We start from the raw sequence: 18885 nt of genomic DNA, 5'->3' as shown, positions 1-18885 counted from the left end.
GAGTGCAAATTACATTGAAATTTCAGTAGCTGTTTCAGTTTTCTGACCTGCTAGTGTGCTCATTAGCAAATATTGGCCTACATATCCAAAACAACTAGAAAAATGGAATACAAATCGTGATGGTGACAAAAATCTATAAAACCAAGATAAAAACAAAAACACTGTTTTGTTCTTCTTTAACATACATTAATGCTTGCTACATTCCAATAAGCATATAACAAGCCCAGCTATGTAATTTTTGGATTGAAATTAAAACATTGAAAGTGAGAAATAACAGCTTGCATAATTAAGGCAGGAGTCTAATTTAAAGCAGAAGTTAGTTGGGATGAAAACCTGCAGCTATTAGAATACATGCAGCCATCAAAAGTAAATCCTGCTTATCTCTGTTACATAGTATATAATGCACAAACATACAAAACTTTATGCTTTATTGTGGCATGTGAGTGTAGTGTGATAAAGTTAGAAAAAAGGAATTCCACACATTTCTCTAAATGTAGAAATACAGAAGTCCGCCAATATGATAACACTGCAACTACAGTCCAGCTCAAAAGAAATTATATTATGAATACATTCAGAAATATTATGCAGTATTGCTGTTTTCATAATTATTAATCAGCTATTTTAAGAAATGACACAGTAATTGAAAAATAAATTTAACAAGTCCCTTACACTAAATAAAACTATTATTTATTCCTTAGTTGTCACTAGTTACTATATTACTATATTTTTAATATTTATTTTCAGAATTTGTTATTTAGTTTAGTTTTTATCTGACATTGTTGCATATTACATTATGACATATTAATTTGTTTTATATGGTTTGATAGGTCATCTTAAACTATGTGGTCTCCAGTTAAAATTACTTCTAAATTTCCATTTCTCTTTTGTTTTTGCAAAGTCAACAGATGATGAAGGATGGTGGGAGGGAGAGCTGAATGGAAAATGTGGCTTGTTTCCTGATAATTTTGTGATGCTTCTTCCTCATGATACGGTCTCGGTAAGTGATTCACCTTTCATTTTTCAATTCTCTTTTGTAATTCCTGTTCATTGGTATCATCTCTCTACATGTCTAAATATCCTTTATTCCCAAACGTCATAGGCCTAAGTGATACAGTTGACACCTGTTCTCAACCAATCAGTGTTTTGTATTTAATGCAGTATAGCGAAATTCATATTTGTATGGCCAACCAAAATGCAACAAATCACAACTCTCAAGCACCATGATAGACAAGAATTATTAAAATACATAATTTTTATTTAATAGAAAACACAAATCAGCTTACCTGATGTATTCTGTACCCCTGATTTTTGGCCTAGCCATGGCTACCCATGTTAATGGAGGTTTTACTCTCCATGCTCCAGCTTATGTCAAAGTTTAAGAGGCAGCAGCTTGTTGGGTATACACCAGTTTTTTTGGGATTAGCCTTGCTGATGACAAACTGTGTAGAAAGAGATTTTACTCTATAGACAGAGCAAACATTGTAGCCATTGGCTGCTACAATGAAGCACAACCAGGGTAGATAATTGATTTATAGCAGGCTAGTGCTCAGAGAGAGCCATGGAGAAGATGTAACAGAAGGCATTAAAGAGAATCAATCAATTGTAGGAACCGAGTGATGTGTCACACATGCGTGCACCCACCTGCACTCCTTTGCTCATATATATATATATATATATATATATATATATATATATATATATATATATATACACACACAAATCTAACACATACAAACACAAACATTTATTTAATTATTGGTTTATTTTTAATTTGCAGTCTGATAGCAACCATAAACCTCCAGAAAGGAAAGGAGCCGCAAAGAAGACAGGTGAGAATATTTATATGGTAATTTCTTCAATATATGGGTGTAGCGCCCCATTAATGTGTAATACTGTGACAATAAATTTATGTGCAGACGTGTGTGTATATATTTATATAGACAGACATCTTTTAGTCTGTTTTTAATGTAATATACTATTCTCAAACCTGTTTAACTCAATTCACACTCGTTGGGATCCATGGGTTTAAAGCAGGAATCAGCCCTGGGTGGGATTCCACACATACACACACAGTTCATAATCCTCTATTAACCTATCATGCATGTCTATAGTATATCAGTAGAAAACTGGAGTACCCATAGAAAAACACATTTTGACATCAAAGAATGCGCATCAGAGACTGAGTGGGAGAAGTAATGCGAGATCCATGAGGCAGCTGCCCTAACCATTGCCACCTTGTCAGTTTTATTTTTCAAAGTCTTCAAACATTATAGAATGATGTGGGACTTTTATGCGGCTTTTGCACTAGCAGCAAGAAAGTCCAGAAAACAGAGTGAAACTGACAGCCTGGTTCCAGGTGTTTCTTTTTCCCCCGTTACAAGCAAGAACTCTAAAGGAGGTATTGTGTGGACATTAACCTTATCAAATGAAAGCCATTAAATTTGCAGGCTTAGTTGCTTTTGAACATCTTGTCATCTTTATTAAAGGAGTGCCGCATGTTCTTATATTAGCCCCCTTACAGTTCTATGGTTTTACATATCAGGACGTATGGTCCTTACCAGGTTCTACAATTATTTAAATCTATCTGTCACCTGTAAAAAAAAAAAAAAAAAAAAATCCACATCAGATTCCACTGCATCATTTATTGAACAAAAAAATGTAGCCATAATGGAGAAGCCATGTTTGAAAAACTAAGTACACCCTATGATTCACTAGCTTACAGAACCACGTTTAGCAGCAGTAACTCAAGAAATTACTTTCTATATGACTTTATCAGTCTCTCACATCGTTGTGGAGGAATTGTGGCCCTCTTTTCTATACAGAGTTGCTTCAGTTCATTGAGGTTTGCGGGCATTCATTTATGCACAGATTTCTTAAGGTCCTGCTACAGCATTTCAATTGGGTTGAGGTCTAGACTTTGACTGGGCCATTGCAACACCTTGATTCTTTTCTTTTTCTGCTTGAGATCAATGTCCTGTTACTTGACCCAATTTCGACCAGGCTTTAGCTATCGGACAGATGGCCTTACATTTTTAGAATGATTTGGTATACAGAGGACTTCATGGTCAACTCAATGACTGCAAGGTGCCCAGATCCTTTGGCTGTAAAATGCGCCCAAATCACCACCCCTCCACCACCGTGCTTGACAGTTGGTATGAAGAGTTTGTGATATCCTGTGTTTGGTTTTCACCAAATGTGGTGCTGTGCATTATGGCCAAAAATCTCCACTTTGGTCTTTGGAGAGATGTTCCAGATGTCTTCTGGTTTGTTCGGATACAATTTTGTAAACCTAAGCTGTGCTGCCATGATCTTTTTAGAGAGAAGAGGCATTCTCCTGGCAACCCTTCCAGACAAGCCATACTTGTCCAGTATTTTTTAATTTAATATGCTGATTCTTGTAGAGTCTGAAATGTAGCTCTTGGGTTTTTTGCAATTTCTCTGAGAATTGCACGATCTGACCTTGTGGTGAATTTGCTGGGATGTCCACTCCTGGGAAGATTGACAACTATCTTGAATGTTTTTCACTTGTGAATAATATTTCTCACTGTAGAATGATTACAGTGGAACACTGGAATTACACAGGAATTTAAATTGTTTGGAGACGGCCTTATAATACTACTTCAGATTGATGGGCAGCAACAATTGCTTCTCCAAGATCATTACTGATGTATTTCATCCTTGGCATTGTGCTAACACTCACCTGAATGCTCCAGACCAGAGCCAAATCATCTGCATTTACAGAGGTGGTCACTCTTTGATTATTGCATTTGATTAGCAGTACCTGGCTGCTACTTACCCTCTTAATTCCTATGGAAGCAGTATGGGTATACTTAATTTTTCACATACTGCTTCTGCATTTTAGCTTAGTTTTTGTTAAATAGTGATATAATAATAATATCATGTATTTTTGTTCATCTGAGTTTGTATTTACCTAATTTTAAGAACTGCTAAGGGCCAGATGATTTTTTTCTTATGTCCTGATATGTAAAACCTTAGAATTGAAAGAGTGTGTACTTTCTTTTTTACTTGACTGTATTGTCCACCAAATTAATGCCTAATTATGTCAAGCTTCTAAAAATAGGTGGTTTCAATTTTCATATAGATCAGTGTTTCCTACCTCTTTTACCAAATCATCCCAAGGCACACCATTATTTTACTAACCACTGACTCATTATATCTCATACATCTGCTCAACTGTCCAAAGTGGCAGGACTAGCAGAGAAGCTGGTTAAAAAAAAAAGCAGCTCCAAGATCAGCGTTCGCAGACACAGCACTTAGTGAGCACTTTCGTGGCATCTTCCAGCTACTTCATCCCTTTGCCCTCCACGTTCTGCTTTGAAGGTAGCTTGTAGAGTATGCCCACTATCCACTGGCCCTGTGAGACTTTGCTGGTGATCACATACCCAAGCAAATGGATTCTAGCAGGCAGGAGACGCATCCGAAGTGCTCTAAGTAACACAGTGATTGTGGAGCTGCTTTTATACCAGCTTCTCCATGTAGTCCTGTCCTCCTTACACAGGTCTCAACCTCCTGCGTAGCTTGTCCCTCTCAGGTTCAGACCCAAGTGCACTACACTACAGGGTGAGTCAAAATTATGTTAACACTAATGGGACTACTATGTATATACTTATATACCATTTTTATGGACGCTTTATGTGCCACATATGGTACATGTGTTGAACATGATGGCAAACAGACTGAGACATTCCTGTAAATCATCTTGCACATATGAAGTATGTTTTGTGAATAAATTGTTACCCCCAATCAAATGTTAACATAATTTTGACTTACCCTGTATTATTTCCACAGCAGACTGGTTGAAAAACACTGGTACAGATAACCAATGTAACCCCAAAGCATGTGACTTTATGCACTGTGTATTTGATTGCCTTAGCTAGCATGTTGCCCATCCCGCACAATACGACAGTCATATGTTACATTTAGTCGTCTTCTTCTCCTTTCGGCTGCTCCCGTTAGGGGTTGCCACAGCAGATCATCTTCTTCCATATCTTCCTGTCCTCTACATCTTGTTCTGTCACACCCATCACCTGCATGTCCTCTCTCACCACATCCATAAACCTCCTCTTATGTCTTCCTCTTTTCTTCTTGCCTGGTAGCTGTATCTTTAACATCTTTCTTCCAATATACGCAGCCAAACCATATGTTACATTTAGTAATTTTGAATATTTCACATTTTTTTGACACTGCTTTATGATTCACAGGATGCATATTTTTTCCAGCTCCCTTGATATTTTAATATGTGCAGCACTGTGTTGTTGATCTAAGTATCCAACTCATGCTGCACACTATCAAAGCTTGCACTTTGTTTGTGAACCAGTACAGTTTGTTACTTCACAAAAGCGAGTCTTATTCAAAATAAAACAAATTCCAAAAACTAGAGCAAATATTTTAAAACAAAATACAGAGAAATAATTGTTTTGATATTCTTCTGTGATACTTTATTCTGGGTCGAAGTGACATTATCCTCAATAAGTACTTAACTTCGCCCTTGTTTCAAGACACTTGTTACTCAGTATTGTATAACAAAAGACATATTTAAACAAATAAAAGGAGTATATACAAAAGACACATAGAGCATGGTAATGTTTCAGTCACTGGCTTGGCATCTGAGAGTCAACATGGGCTAGAAGCATCGGCTACTAATAGGCCTTATGGATATGTTAACAGGTCTGCACTTACAGCACAGGAACCTTGATACATTGAATTTCATGGTTATTTCAGGAATCCTTTAAAATTAATTAATAAAACACAGTGGGAGCTAGGCTTAGCCTGGTTCTGCCTTAATTTTTTTTTTTTTTTTTGGTGCCATTGTTGCTTCAGATCTGTCAAACTAGCAACACAGATTGAAGATAAAAATGGTCAGTGTGACAGTGAATTGAAATGTATAGGGATTCATACATTTGCCACTAGTCACAGTCAGAGATGAAATGTTAGATGCTGTGATGTCTGCTATTCTACCAAAATATCAGGAAGGATGTCTTTTGGCCAACGAGCCTAATGTAAGAAATGATTTTTGGTACATTTGTGTTGAACATTTTTTCTTATTTCAGACTCACTTTTGAACTCTAACGATATATTCACTTACAAAACTCGATATCATACTAGTGCTAGTGATAACGTTCAAAAGAGGTTGTTTTGTACCACAATCACAGGCAAATCATTAAGTGCATTTTAAAATGTATTTTTTTTTTTTAAGTTTGTTTCATTGAACTATAGAAAAGTCCCATCACAAAGTTGACAATCACCTTCCCTTCTGCTTCAGTAAAATAATTGCATGCAAAGATAAGTCACAGTACTGTGGCAGCTTGATAATAGTGCTTGTGAAATTGTTTGAATTAAATGTTTCTCATCTCCTAATTTTAACTCAGCATCACAAAACTCCCCCAGTCCCATGGACATTCATAAGTCCATGCATTATTAATAAGTCAATGTGTGCAGGAAAGCAGTAATTAGTACCATAGATTATAGTAGTAGACACGGCTATTATTTTTTTCATTACTGTTGAACCACTTATGCTCCAAGGTTTGTAGAAAACAATGGTTTGACTCACAGGAAAAGGTTTCTGTATTTTACAGATGAAGTGTTACAGTGTAACTCTAACTTAGATTCTTTACTTCATCACATGTCACAGATAAGTGCTTAACTATGCAACATTTCTGGGTTCAAGATAAATCTGAATAAACGCATACTGTTTCCTGTAAAGACACCTGCTTGCAGTTACAGAATAACATTTTATGCTTCATATCACTGTTTTGCATAAATTATATATTTAGGTCAAATAATCAGTGAAACATCAAAAACGGTTCTTTTAAACTGAAATATTAATTTAACACATATCACTGGATAACAGTAGTTAGTATTTCTGTGTCAGTTTTCTGGAATACTGAGTTCACATCCTGGCCTGTGCTCATATAGCATTGGTAAGTACAATTAAAACTGTTCATTGCACTTAATTCTGACAGCTTGAACTCTGAAATTCACCCGGCTTTATAGATGGATCCTAGTGCCTATCAAGGTTATTATAGTTTTGCCTTTTTATATTAGTTTTTATTTCTATATTTTTTCTGACCTTACTTGGAAATTCAGTTTAGTTTTAGTTTTCCTTCATCGTGTATTTTTAGTTTTAGTTTAGTTTTTATTTCACAAAGATATTTCTATTTTATTTTTATAACTATTAGTTTCAGTTTTAGTTTTAGTAATTATGGCATGGAGCTCCTACAGAGTTTAGTTTTGTGTCACAATCAGACAGAACTGTACACTTAACAGCTTTGAATACAAGTTTAATGTTAGTGGAAGCTTACTACACTACATGGTTTACTATCTGGTTTTGTTTTTGTCTGATAAAAACGAGCATAATCAAAACTAGATACTAAATATGAACAATTTTACACAATTTTATAATTTTTTAAATATTTTCTCAGGAAAATCACGGGGTCTTAGGAAGAATAGGGCTCTTAGACTTGAATCAGTGTGCAGACCCCACCTGGCTGTATTGTGGGAAACAAAGACAAACAAGCATGTAGTGTCAAGGTTAGGGGCAGTGAGACTTGAATAGCCCATCATAAGAACAGTACAACCAATAATGAGCAGAGCAGGAGTAGGTAATAGGAGTACGGACAGGCATAAAACAACAGAGACAGCATCTGAGATTAAGAACAATATATACAGTACATTATCTAAACCTGTTTATCCAGAGTAGGATTACAGGAAACATGGAGCCTACCCAGGCAGGTTTGAATGTAAGGCAGGAAAACTCCCTGATGCAATATGTATGATAAGGCTGATGTTAAGAACAAAAAGAATATGATATTTCAACTATCTATTTTGAGAGAGAGAAAAACATTGAAAAAAGGGAGACAAATATTTTTAAAATATAATTCTGCTAATAGATTACTTTCACAATATCAGGTATTTTGAGTTGTGAATATGAACTAAAAAAGATAAATTAATAAATTTAGAATAAATACAAAAACCCATTAGTATGTTTAGTTTTTCATCACTTGGCAGACTCTCTTCACCTACCTACCTTTGTTTGTGTCACTTCATTGTTAAACGATGTTTTTAAAGCAAAAGTGATTGGTAAGTAACAATATGCTGATCTTATATGATGACCTAATCAGTCTCTCGATCAGTGCCGTTTTATTTTCAAAAACCGAGAGTGGCCTCCCCTCGACTTTCTTGTATACTCAGATATGGGGATGGATATTTGAGGAGTAAACCACAAGACAAGGATTATATTTTTATATTATGTACATTAAGGAACTATCAACAACAAATCAAATGAAGTAAAGTTGAATAAATCGGACTCTGCAGCTGAATGAATAAAAAAAAAACGAGTATGTGTTTAGGTAAAGTACCACTTCTGGGTGATGGATTTGGCCCAAAAGTTAATACAGATCTACAATTGTGGTGTAACATCCACATGCCGAATTTCATCCATCTATCTAGTTGCGTTTTTGAGTTATCGTGTTTACACACTCACACACAGACACACACACACAATTCTAAAAAACTGTATTTTTGGACTCTGGGAGGTCTATAATGTCAAGATTCATCAAAATATCGAGGTCAAATTTTTTCATGAGCAAAAATGATTTCTCCTTTGCGAAGTGACAGGTGAATTGCTGTCAATAAAAAGCAGTCACCTGAGAAATAAACTGAATCGTTACTCACTCATGATTTTTCTGTCCATATAGTAAACGTTTTGACTAGCACATTCTGATTTCAGCCATTTGAATTACATATTGATATACAACAAGCACAAAGAAAGGTGGCACGTAAATCGCTTTCTATTTCACACACTTTACGCACCCGCACTCAGCCTGCTCTGTCACCGCAAATGCTGTGTGAACAGCCGCCCTCCATCACCAACCGTCGTTCACTGGATGAATATGTGCGGGTGGCTATTGGTGGATGAATTTCTGTTTTAGAGTTAAAACTTACAAGGGTTAAAGACTAACGGCAAAAACATTCATTCAAAAACGAAAACTAAAAATATTTTAGTAAATTATTATTTTATTTCAGTTAGTCTTTCCAGCTACTTTAATAGTTTCGTTTAGTTTTAGTTTTTCATTTCGGTTTTGTTAATTATTTTATTTCAGTTTACGAAAATGTTTTTTTAATAATAGTTTCAGTTTTGATTTTAGTTTTCATTAACTATAATAACCTTGGTGCCCACCACCCTTACTCTTATGGTTATGATCTACAGCTCTGTTGGATCATGTTTTTTACTCTGTTGCTGATGAACTTGGTTTCTTAGAAAATATTAATCCATTTATAGCTTTCTTTGAAGTCATTCAAGATGAAACAACTTAATTCAAATGAATAGAACAGTCTTAGATTGTTGTCTTGACATCTTATTCTTCTTTACTGGTACAATATCCTTCAGTGATCACATTGGAACTGTCTCTTGTTCATGTAGATTAATCCTATATAACGTTCATAAGATTTAACTGTATGCAGCAGGTCCAGACGTTGGTCCTGCTGCATACTTACCAGCAGAGTTACCTGTATGTGCTTCCAAGCCAGTGCAGGTGATTTGAAATTCAACTACATGGCTGGTTAAATACAAGACAAGACATGTCACTCTTTCCAGGTTGCTCCACTAGCTCCCAGTAGCAGCATGTGTTAAGTTCAAGCCTTAATTCCTGCCTACATAGTATTCTGTGGGTATTCACTCATGTGTATGGAGGCATTTATAAGTTCTTGTGCTCCTTTCCTCACACTCAAGTCTGCTACTGAACAGTGTCCGTTGATACCTCCTCGGCATGGTATCAAATCACAATCCATGCTCTTCATGTGTAGCTCCTAGTTCGTGAAACAAGCTGCCCACCTCCATTCGAACTGCTGATCCCCTTAATGTGTTTAAGAAGCATTTGAAGACTCTTGTTCTATGAATATCTTTCAAATGGGTAATAGTTTTTATGCAAGGTTCACAGTAGCTACAGTCATATGAAAAAGTTTGGGAACCCCTCTTCATTCTTTGGATTTTGTTAATCATTGGCTGAGCTTTCAAAGTAGCAACTTCCTTTTAATATATGACATGACTTATGGAAACAGTAGTATTTCAGTAGTGACATTAAGTTTATTAGATTAAAAGAAAATATGCAATATGCATCATAACAAAATTAGACAGGTGTATATATTTGGGCACCCCAACAGAGATATTACATCAATACTTAGTTGAGCCTCCTTTTGCAAATATAACAGCCTCTAGACGCCTCCTATAACCATTGATGAGTGTCTGGATTCTGGATGGAGGCATTTTTGACCATTCTCCCATACAAAATCTCTCCAGTTCAGTTAAATTTGATGGCTGCTGAGCATGGACAGCCTGCTTCAAATCATCCCATAGATTTTCGATGATTTTCGGCTATTCCAGAACATTGTACTTCTCACTCTGTACGAATGCCTTTGTAGATTTCAAACTGTGTTTTGGGTCATTGTCTTGTTGGAATATCCAACCCCTGCATAACTTCAACTTTGTGACTGATGCTTGAACATTATCCTGAAGAATTTGTTGATATTGGGTTGAATTCATCCGACCCTCGACTTTAACAAGGGACCCAGTCCCTGAACTAGCCATACAGACTGACAGCATGATGGAACCTCCACCAAATTTGAGAATAGATGGCAGGTGTTTTTCTTGGAATGCGGTGTTCTTCTTCTGCCATGCAAAGCTCTTTTTGTTATGAACAAATAACTCAATTTTTGTCTCATCAGTCCAAAGCACTTTGTTCCAAAATGAATCTGGCTTGTCTAAATGAGCATTTGCGTACAACAAGCGACTCTGTTTGTGGCGTGAGTGCAGAAAGGGCTTCTTTCTCATCACCCTGCCATACAAATGTTCTTTGTGCAAATTGCGATGAATTGTAGAACGATGTACAGATACACCGTATGCAGCAAGATGTTCTTGCAGGTCTCTGGAGGTGATCTGTGGGTTGTCTGTAACTATTCTCACAATCCTGCGCATATGCCGTTCCTGTATTTTTCTTGGCCTGCCAGACCTGCTGGGTTTAACAGCAACTGTGTCTGTGGCCTTCCATTTCCTGATTACATTCCTTACAGTTGAAACTGACAGCTTTTTGTAGCCTTCCCCTAAACCATGATACTGAACAATCTTTGTTTTCAGAGTTATTTAAGAGTTACTTTGAGGATCCCATGCTGTCACTCTTCAGAGGAGAGTCAAAGGGAAGCACAACTTGCAATTGACCACCTTAAATACCTTTTTTCATGATTGGACACACCTGTCTATGAAGTTCAAGGCTTAACGAGCTAATCCAACCAATTTGGTGTTGCAAGTAATCAGTATTGAGCAGTTACATGCATTCAAATCAGCAAAATTACAAGGGGACCCAAATTTTTGCACAGCCAGGTTTTTCACATTTGATTTAATTTCATACAACTAAATACTGCTTCACTAAAAATCTTTGTTTGGAAAACACCCCACTACTCAGATGTTCCTAGGAAATGAAAGACAAACCACTGTTATCTTTTTTGTTGAAAGTAGAGTCAATTATTCTGCAGGCTGAGAGGGGTTCCCAAACTTTTTCATATGACTGCTAAGCTTAGAGTAGATAGTCTTGTGCTGTTCTTTTTGGTTTAGAGCTCCTTGCTTATGATGATCATTTTTGTAAACTGTTCTTGTAGTCCTTATTTCAAAATAGTACCCAGGCTAATGCTACTTGACTATGATTATGTTTTGGAAATGAAAAATGTAAATTTAAGCCCCTTGTCTGTTGTGCCCTTGCTTAGGGATGTGTCAATGTATTTTATTTGAAGCTGTTAATAATCCATTTGGTTGGAGTATATTTAACCTTTATATAAAGTATGGCAGCCTTTCCTGATTATATTGCCCTCTTCTTTCAACTTCTGGAACAGTTGATAAGTCATCATATCATACTGGAACATTTTCAGACTAGGTTATTCCAGCTCAAAGTCACTGGGGGTCAGAGTCTATCCTGGCAGCTTTGAGCATGAAGCAAGAACCAATCCTGGACTTGGTACAAATCCTTTGCAGGGATGGTTTATGTGCACAGAAACACACTCTTCCCGGCCAGTTTAGAATCACCAGTTAATCTAACAAACACATATTTGGGATATAGGAGCAAAAAACAAAAAAAATGCAAATCACTACATAGACACAGGAAGAACCTGCCAACTGACCTTGGAATCTGAACTCGGGACACGACTGAACCACTTCAGTGCTTTCTGGCACCCGAGACATTTTTTTGCTATCTCTCTAATCTTAGACCTAGCCCTAATTTCTCACTAGTACCCTTGCTTCTTCAAGAAAAAAAAAGGTTGGTTTTCATTTGTAGTGGTATTTGAAATGAGGTGCACAAATTTTTGTTTTGAAAGAAACCACTTCTCTCCGTGTTCTAGTCCAAGATATGGGTACTGTTTAGTGACTAGGTAGATTCTTTTTAATAGTGTTAGAATTTTTAATCAAGCTTTACTGGTCAATAAAGAACAATCAAGGATATTAATGTTGAGAGCATGACTTGTATATCTAGATTGAGAAAAATAATATTTTCATTTTGAGGAACAGTGGGCGGTACATGGGGGCACTGATCCAACCTGTCATACATGATTTTTTAGTTTTGTGACAAACACCGACGCTGTAATTTGTGCTGTCACTGTAAGTCACAATAAATGATTGCCAGCTTTCTCCAGGAAACATGTTTCTTACAGGACAGAGTTATGGTTAGATTAAAACTAAAAACCACTTAACCTTTACTGCATTTTTATTTTTTTTTTAGCTAACTTGTCATTCACAATTACACAAGTTCTTTTATGCAGCTGCCACTGGGGCTCAGACTCTGTTACTGTTGACCTTAGTTTCTTAGTAGACACTAATCCATTTATAGCTCATTTGAGGTCACTCAAGATGAAACAATTTTGTTCTGTATCACATTGAAACAAACAGAGGCAGAGTCTTTTAGAGTCTGTCTTTTACATTTAGTTCAGAGTAACAAGGAGGCCAGATCCTATCCAAGCAAAACTAGATGCAACCTAACATGGTTGTTTTTACAGTGTGGAAGAAAAACTTGAGAGTGCACTGCCATTTAGAGTGTTATGGGTAATTCTGTCACAAGCTAATGCTTTCACAGCATATTCGGTGAAAGTAAGATGGTTAGAAAATAAGCAATGGCGTATTTTTATTTATAAATTTCAGGAGGTGATTATTTTATTTTGGATTTTTATATAATATGAGGAACACAGCCTCCAAAAAACAATGGAAAGACAATCTCTAAAAATTGTATTATTCCTCAGTTCATGCTAGGCATCAATAAATTCAACCCCAGAGTGAATGCTTGTTCATTACAGGGTAATTTCAAACATCTGAAATTAGTCACCAATTAACCTATCTCACACACCTTTGGAGCAAAAAAGGTAGCCTTTCTGTGTCAGAGCTCTGGTGTCCTGGGTTCAGGTGCTGGCATGGCTTCTATCCAAATAGCATTGGTAAGTACAATTAAATTTGTTCATTGCACTAACCTCTGAAAGTTTAAACTCTACAATTTGCCTGGGCTTGTAGGTATGACCTGGTGTCTGCCACCTTTACCCATATGCTTTTGGCTTACAGCCCTATTGGAACTCTGCGTTACTCTGTTGCTGAGGACCTTGGTATAGTACATACTAATCCATTTATATCTCCTTTTATGTCATTTAAGATGAAACAATTTTATTCTATATCAAGATTAACAAAGCAATCTTTATTAGATTGTTGCCTAATTCTGCATAACTAAAACAATATCCTTCACTGATCATATTGCAACTGTTGTTCATGCCAGCGGCACGAACCTGGGTTCGCTTCCCGGGTCCTCCCCAGATGGAGTTTGCATGTTCTCCCCGTGTCTGCGTGGGTTTCCTCCGGGTACTCCGGTTTACTCCCACAGTCCAAAGACATGCAGGTTAGGTACATTGACGATTCTAAATTGTCCCTAGTGTGTGCTTGGTGTGTGGGGGTGTGTGTGTGTGTGCATGCATGCGCGCCCTGCGGTGGGCTGGCATCCTGCCCAGGGTTTGTTTCCTGCCTTGTGCCCTGTGTTGGCTGGAATTGGCTCCAGCAGATCTGTAGTTAGGATATAGCGGGTTGGATAATGGATAGATGGATGGATGGATGTTCATGCCAATTCACTCTGTATAATATCCACAAAGTCTTAAAAGTATGCAGCACAAGTTCTGTTCCACACATTACTGCTTTCACATCTCAAATGCTGCAGCTCTTTAGTGGTAACTGTATGTTCTGCCAGATGATTCAAAATGCAGCAGGACGTCTTGTATTCTACCAGCCAAGATGGGCGCATGTCACCCTTGTTTTCAGGTCACTCCATTGGCTTCCTATAGCAGCAGGCATTAAGTACAAACCCTACAGCAGAGCAGTCAATGGGTCAACACCCATGTGTATAGAGGTACTCATAAGTTCCTTTGCTCCTTTACCCGAGTCAGGTCTGTTAGTGAACAGTGTCTTGTGTGTGACATCAGATCTCAATCTAGACTCTTCATGTGCAGCTCCTAGGTGGTGGAATGAGCTCCCCACCTCCATACAAACTATTGACGCCCTCTGTTTGTTTAGGAAACATTTAAAAGACTTTTCTAAGAATATGTCTCTAATTTCTAATAGTTTATGATGTGAGGTTTTTAATAGCTAAGTAGTCCTGAGCTGTTCTCTTTTTTTTAATAAAGTTCTTTACAATTAAGGAGTGATCAAATTTCTCTGCCAACTCATTACAACCATTGCATAGGTTTATATATTTAGAATTTGATTAAATAGATAAAGTGCAGAAAAGTTAAAACTGTTTTAAAAAGTGCAAAGACCAAAGGGATGATGTGCATGACACTTTTAAAACAAAACTTCACATTTCACTTTAAGTTAGGATTTGGGGACAAGCCTGGCTTCTCATATTTGCTAAGCAGCAGATGTGAAATACAGTGGAACCTCGGGTCACGACCGTAATTCATTCGAAAACTCTGGTCGCAACCCGATTTGGCCGTGACCTGAAGTAATTTCCCCCATAGGATTGTACATAAATACAATTAATCCGTTCCAGACAGTACAAGCTGTATGTAAATCTATATTTTTTTAAAGATTTTTAAGCACAATAATAGTTAATAATACCATACAATTCCCAGTGTAATAGTAAACTAAATGTTTACTTACTTACTTCTGTAATGTTTACTACTTCTGCTTGGGCTCGCACTCTCACTCTCTCGCTAGCTTGCTCATGCTCTCGTTCTCTCTCTCTCTCTCTCTCTCTCTCTCTTGCTCGCTCGCTGCACAGGGAATGCACAGGGAGAGACTGAACACGTGCGGAAATCATCGGCGCATACAAACTGGAAGGGAAACTGGCTTGTTCGTCACCCGAGTGTGTGGTCGTGAACAGATGCAAAAGTTTGTCGAACTTTTTGGTCGTAACCCGCTTTCTACGTGTACCAAGACGTTCGTGTTAGGTTAGCTTCCACTGTTTAATGAAATGTGAACAAAAATAAATAGATGTGTCACAAAATATGTGTTTGTTACTTATTTCATGACGTATTTCACACGTTCATGACTCGAGGTCCCACTGTACATGCTATTGTCACTAGAACAATCTTGGTAGACTTACGTGTGCTTAAAGGAATAGTTTTAATGTACACATTTACCCACTAGTTTGTGAATTTCCTATTGGGATTAATAAAGTTATCTATCTATCTATCCATCCATCCATCCATCCATCCTGAGGTGGTACCAACCTGTAATTTGTGTCTTTTTTTGTTTGTTTGCAGGATGGACACCAGATTCAGGCCTGCATATTGGTAAGTAGTCGAGATTATGTAAACTTCATTTTCTACCTGTTTTCTACCACTTAACCTTAAAATAACTTCCAGATCCTTGCTGAAATTTTGATGTTAAGTAGATCAATCGAGCCCAGATACTATGTTTGATTTATCCACTTTCTCCTCTGTCCATTTTATGGATTATAAGGTTTACCTTATGAAAAGGACCTAGGAGTCATAGTGAAATCATCACTATCAACTTCTATGCAGTGTTCAGAAGCCATTAAGAAGACTAATAGAATATTAGGTTATATACAGTAGCAGGTTGTGTGTAGTACTAGGGTGTTGTACCGTGTTAGCCATTATTAATGTAGTGATGAAGAAGGGGCCTGAGTTGCGTGAAAAGCTTGTATATTGTAATCTTTTTAGTTAGCTAATAAATGGCATCATTTTGCTTGACTTCTCACTACATAGCAGGTTGTGTAAAGTACATGTCAAAGCAGCTTATGCTTAAGCTTTATAACTTACTTCTGGCTATTAAAAAGATATAGCGGCACTGGAAAATGTCCAGAAAAAAGCAACTTGACTGATTCCAGGACTGAGGAGAATGAGGGAAGATTGTAGTACGGGGAGTTTCACTGGATATTCTTTAATAACTCTCACAAGGAAGAAGCAATCTGAACGAAACAACGTGCAATGTGCTCCTCAGTATGTGGAGCTTCGAACAAGCCGGGATACCTCTGCGTCGGAGCGATGAGGTAGGCGCCAGACAGCCATTGCGAAGTTTACCCTCTGGGTGCATACCGCCTGTACCCCTTCACTCAGTCACTCGACTTCTCATCAGGATGGTAGTGTACAGTATTGAGCAGCACGTCTTAATGGTGCGAACATATTGGGTCAGCAATTCGTTTAAGCGATGTCAGAATCAACTGGATGATCGTGAGTTAACAGAAGGTTGCTTCCAGCAAGATGGAGCAACGTGTCACACATCGGAAAGGAGCATGGCAGAAACTGAGTCATCCTTTGGCAACAGGGTAATTTCAAAGGGGTTTTGGCCACCATGGTCACCGGATCTGACACCACCAAACTTTTTCCTTTGGGAGTATGCTTAAAGGAAAAGTCTATCGGAACAGGCCTCTCACTGTGGAAGATTTGAAGGAAAACATCTAACATGAAATTGCTGCTATTCCCACTGAGATGCTTGATGATACGGGCAGGAACATGGAGCGCCACATCAAAATGTGTCTGGCAGAAAACGGAAACCACTTTCAGCATCAGATATAATGCAATCGATTACACATACGTCAAGGTATATAGCATATTTTTTTGGTTCAGATTGCTTCATTCTGATGGGAGTTACAACAGAATATTCGGGGCCTCTTTCGAGTGAATCCTTTTTAGTTTAAGCAAAAGGAGATTAAGAGGTGACATGACAGAAGTTTTTAAAATTCTGAGTGTAATTAATATAGTGGGTTGAGACTGTTATGTTAAAATGAGTTCATCAAGAACATGGGGGCACAGTTGAGTGCTCAATTTCGAACAAACATTTTGAAGTTTTTTTCCCAGAGATCTATACTCGACTCAACTTGATCTTGTTTTGGAGAAATTAGGTAGATAGGATTGGCAAGCTTTGTTGGGCTGAATGGCTTGATCTCGTCAAACAATTTTCCTAAAATTGTAGAGAAAAGCCAAGCAAAATGACACCTTTTATTGGCTAACTAGAAAGATTACAATATGCAAGCTTTCGAGGCAACTCAGGCCCCTTCTTCAGGCAAGATGTAATACAGAAACTGAAGTTTCCTATGTTTATATACACACTCTAGGACAAGAAGAGAAATGATGCCTGTTCTAGAAAGATTAGTCACAAGAGGGCATTCACACGGGACAAGTTTACAGTCACAAATCAGTCTAACTTGCATCTCTTTAAGACGTGGGAGGAAAATGTCAGCACCTAGGGAAAGCAAGAATGTGGTTTTCTTTTTACACCCTAAAGACATGCAGTGTAGTTTAATTGGTGACACTAAATTGATCCAATCTGGCTGTGTGCATCATTAAGCCCTGTGATGGACTGCTGCCCAATCCAGGCTTGATTCCTTGCATTTGCCTGACATTATTACAAAACTGTTTTCACTACCCATCAGGCCTGTAATGGAATGGACATATGGATGGAACAAAAAAAATCTTTTAAATTAACTTTTAAAAGATTCTAGTGTCTTTTCGTCTTCATTGGGGGCAATATACTACTTGTGATTGCTTGAGCACAAACTGCAATTGCTTTCTTATTTCCCAATGACTGTATTTCTGGTGTGACAAACAGCATACTTTGCAGAACATGTTACCTCTGTAGAAGTGAAACTGACGATTTAATTTAGTTTTCATTTCAGTCCTCTATCTTCATCACAAAGGAAAAATGTTTTTTAGGCAGTTATTTTCTGAGGGGGCAGCAGATTGTACCAGACATCAGCACTTGTCTGCTACTAGTAGGAAATTAATATCTGTGGCTGACTTCATAGATTTATGATTTCCTCTTCTGTTCTTGCAAGTGTGGTTTTGGTGCAGTTGAGTTACAAATCTCAACTACACACAAACATCTCATGTCTCCAATGTGCAAGCTGGCCTAGATTGTTAATTTTCACAACTTAAACCACTGAAAGCTGTGGTGCATGTATAGAGACTGTAAGGCTGCTACAATTGAAAGAAATGCTAGGGAATTGCATACAACAAAAAGAACAGTAGACTGATCTCTGACATCTCACTATAAATGGCAGTTGCTCTCATCTCATCAGCAAAGACTTGGTTGTCATCTCTGTTGGTGCATTTTTAGACTCCACATAAAGCAAACATTACCCACTCTGAGGTGATACTTTTCAAATTGCCACTTGGTATGTTTAAGCTTGTTCAACAATAAGTTAATTTTGAAAAGTGTTAGCAAGGCAGTTTCATTTGAAAAAAGCTCTGTGACTTAAGGAATAGGGGAACTAGATAGTAAAAAAGGATGCCACTTGTTTGTTTTGGGGAAACACTTGATTCTGGTTTTGCCTAGCAAATAAAGGAAATTAATTATACAAGAGGCTTATACTGTATAGCTGGCCACACACCATA

At 37.4% G+C, this 18885-nt stretch overlaps 1 protein-coding gene across 3 annotated transcripts in view; it reads left to right on the top strand.

Annotated features, from left to right (window-relative positions):
- The window catches only part of sh3d21 (SH3 domain containing 21), a 101091-nt gene that overhangs the window by 30786 nt on the left and 51420 nt on the right, over positions 1–18885 (top strand). For 2 of the 3 annotated variants that reach the window (XM_028819839.2, XM_051919092.1), the window contains exons 9-11: positions 899–997; positions 1778–1829; positions 15793–15822. In XM_028819839.2, the coding sequence (XP_028675672.1) occupies positions 899–997; positions 1778–1829; positions 15793–15822 (181 nt within the window). The remainder of the gene's footprint in view (positions 1–898; positions 998–1777; positions 1830–15792; positions 15823–18885) is intronic. The other variant, XM_051919093.1, reaches the window with a different exon arrangement.

The sequence above is a fragment of the Erpetoichthys calabaricus genome, chromosome 14 (assembly GCF_900747795.2).
Source record: "Erpetoichthys calabaricus chromosome 14, fErpCal1.3, whole genome shotgun sequence".
In the NCBI taxonomy this organism is placed as follows: domain Eukaryota; kingdom Metazoa; phylum Chordata; class Cladistia; order Polypteriformes; family Polypteridae; genus Erpetoichthys; species Erpetoichthys calabaricus.
The sequence above is the reverse complement of the archived record's forward strand: the minus strand, read 5'-3'. Positions and strand labels throughout refer to the sequence as shown.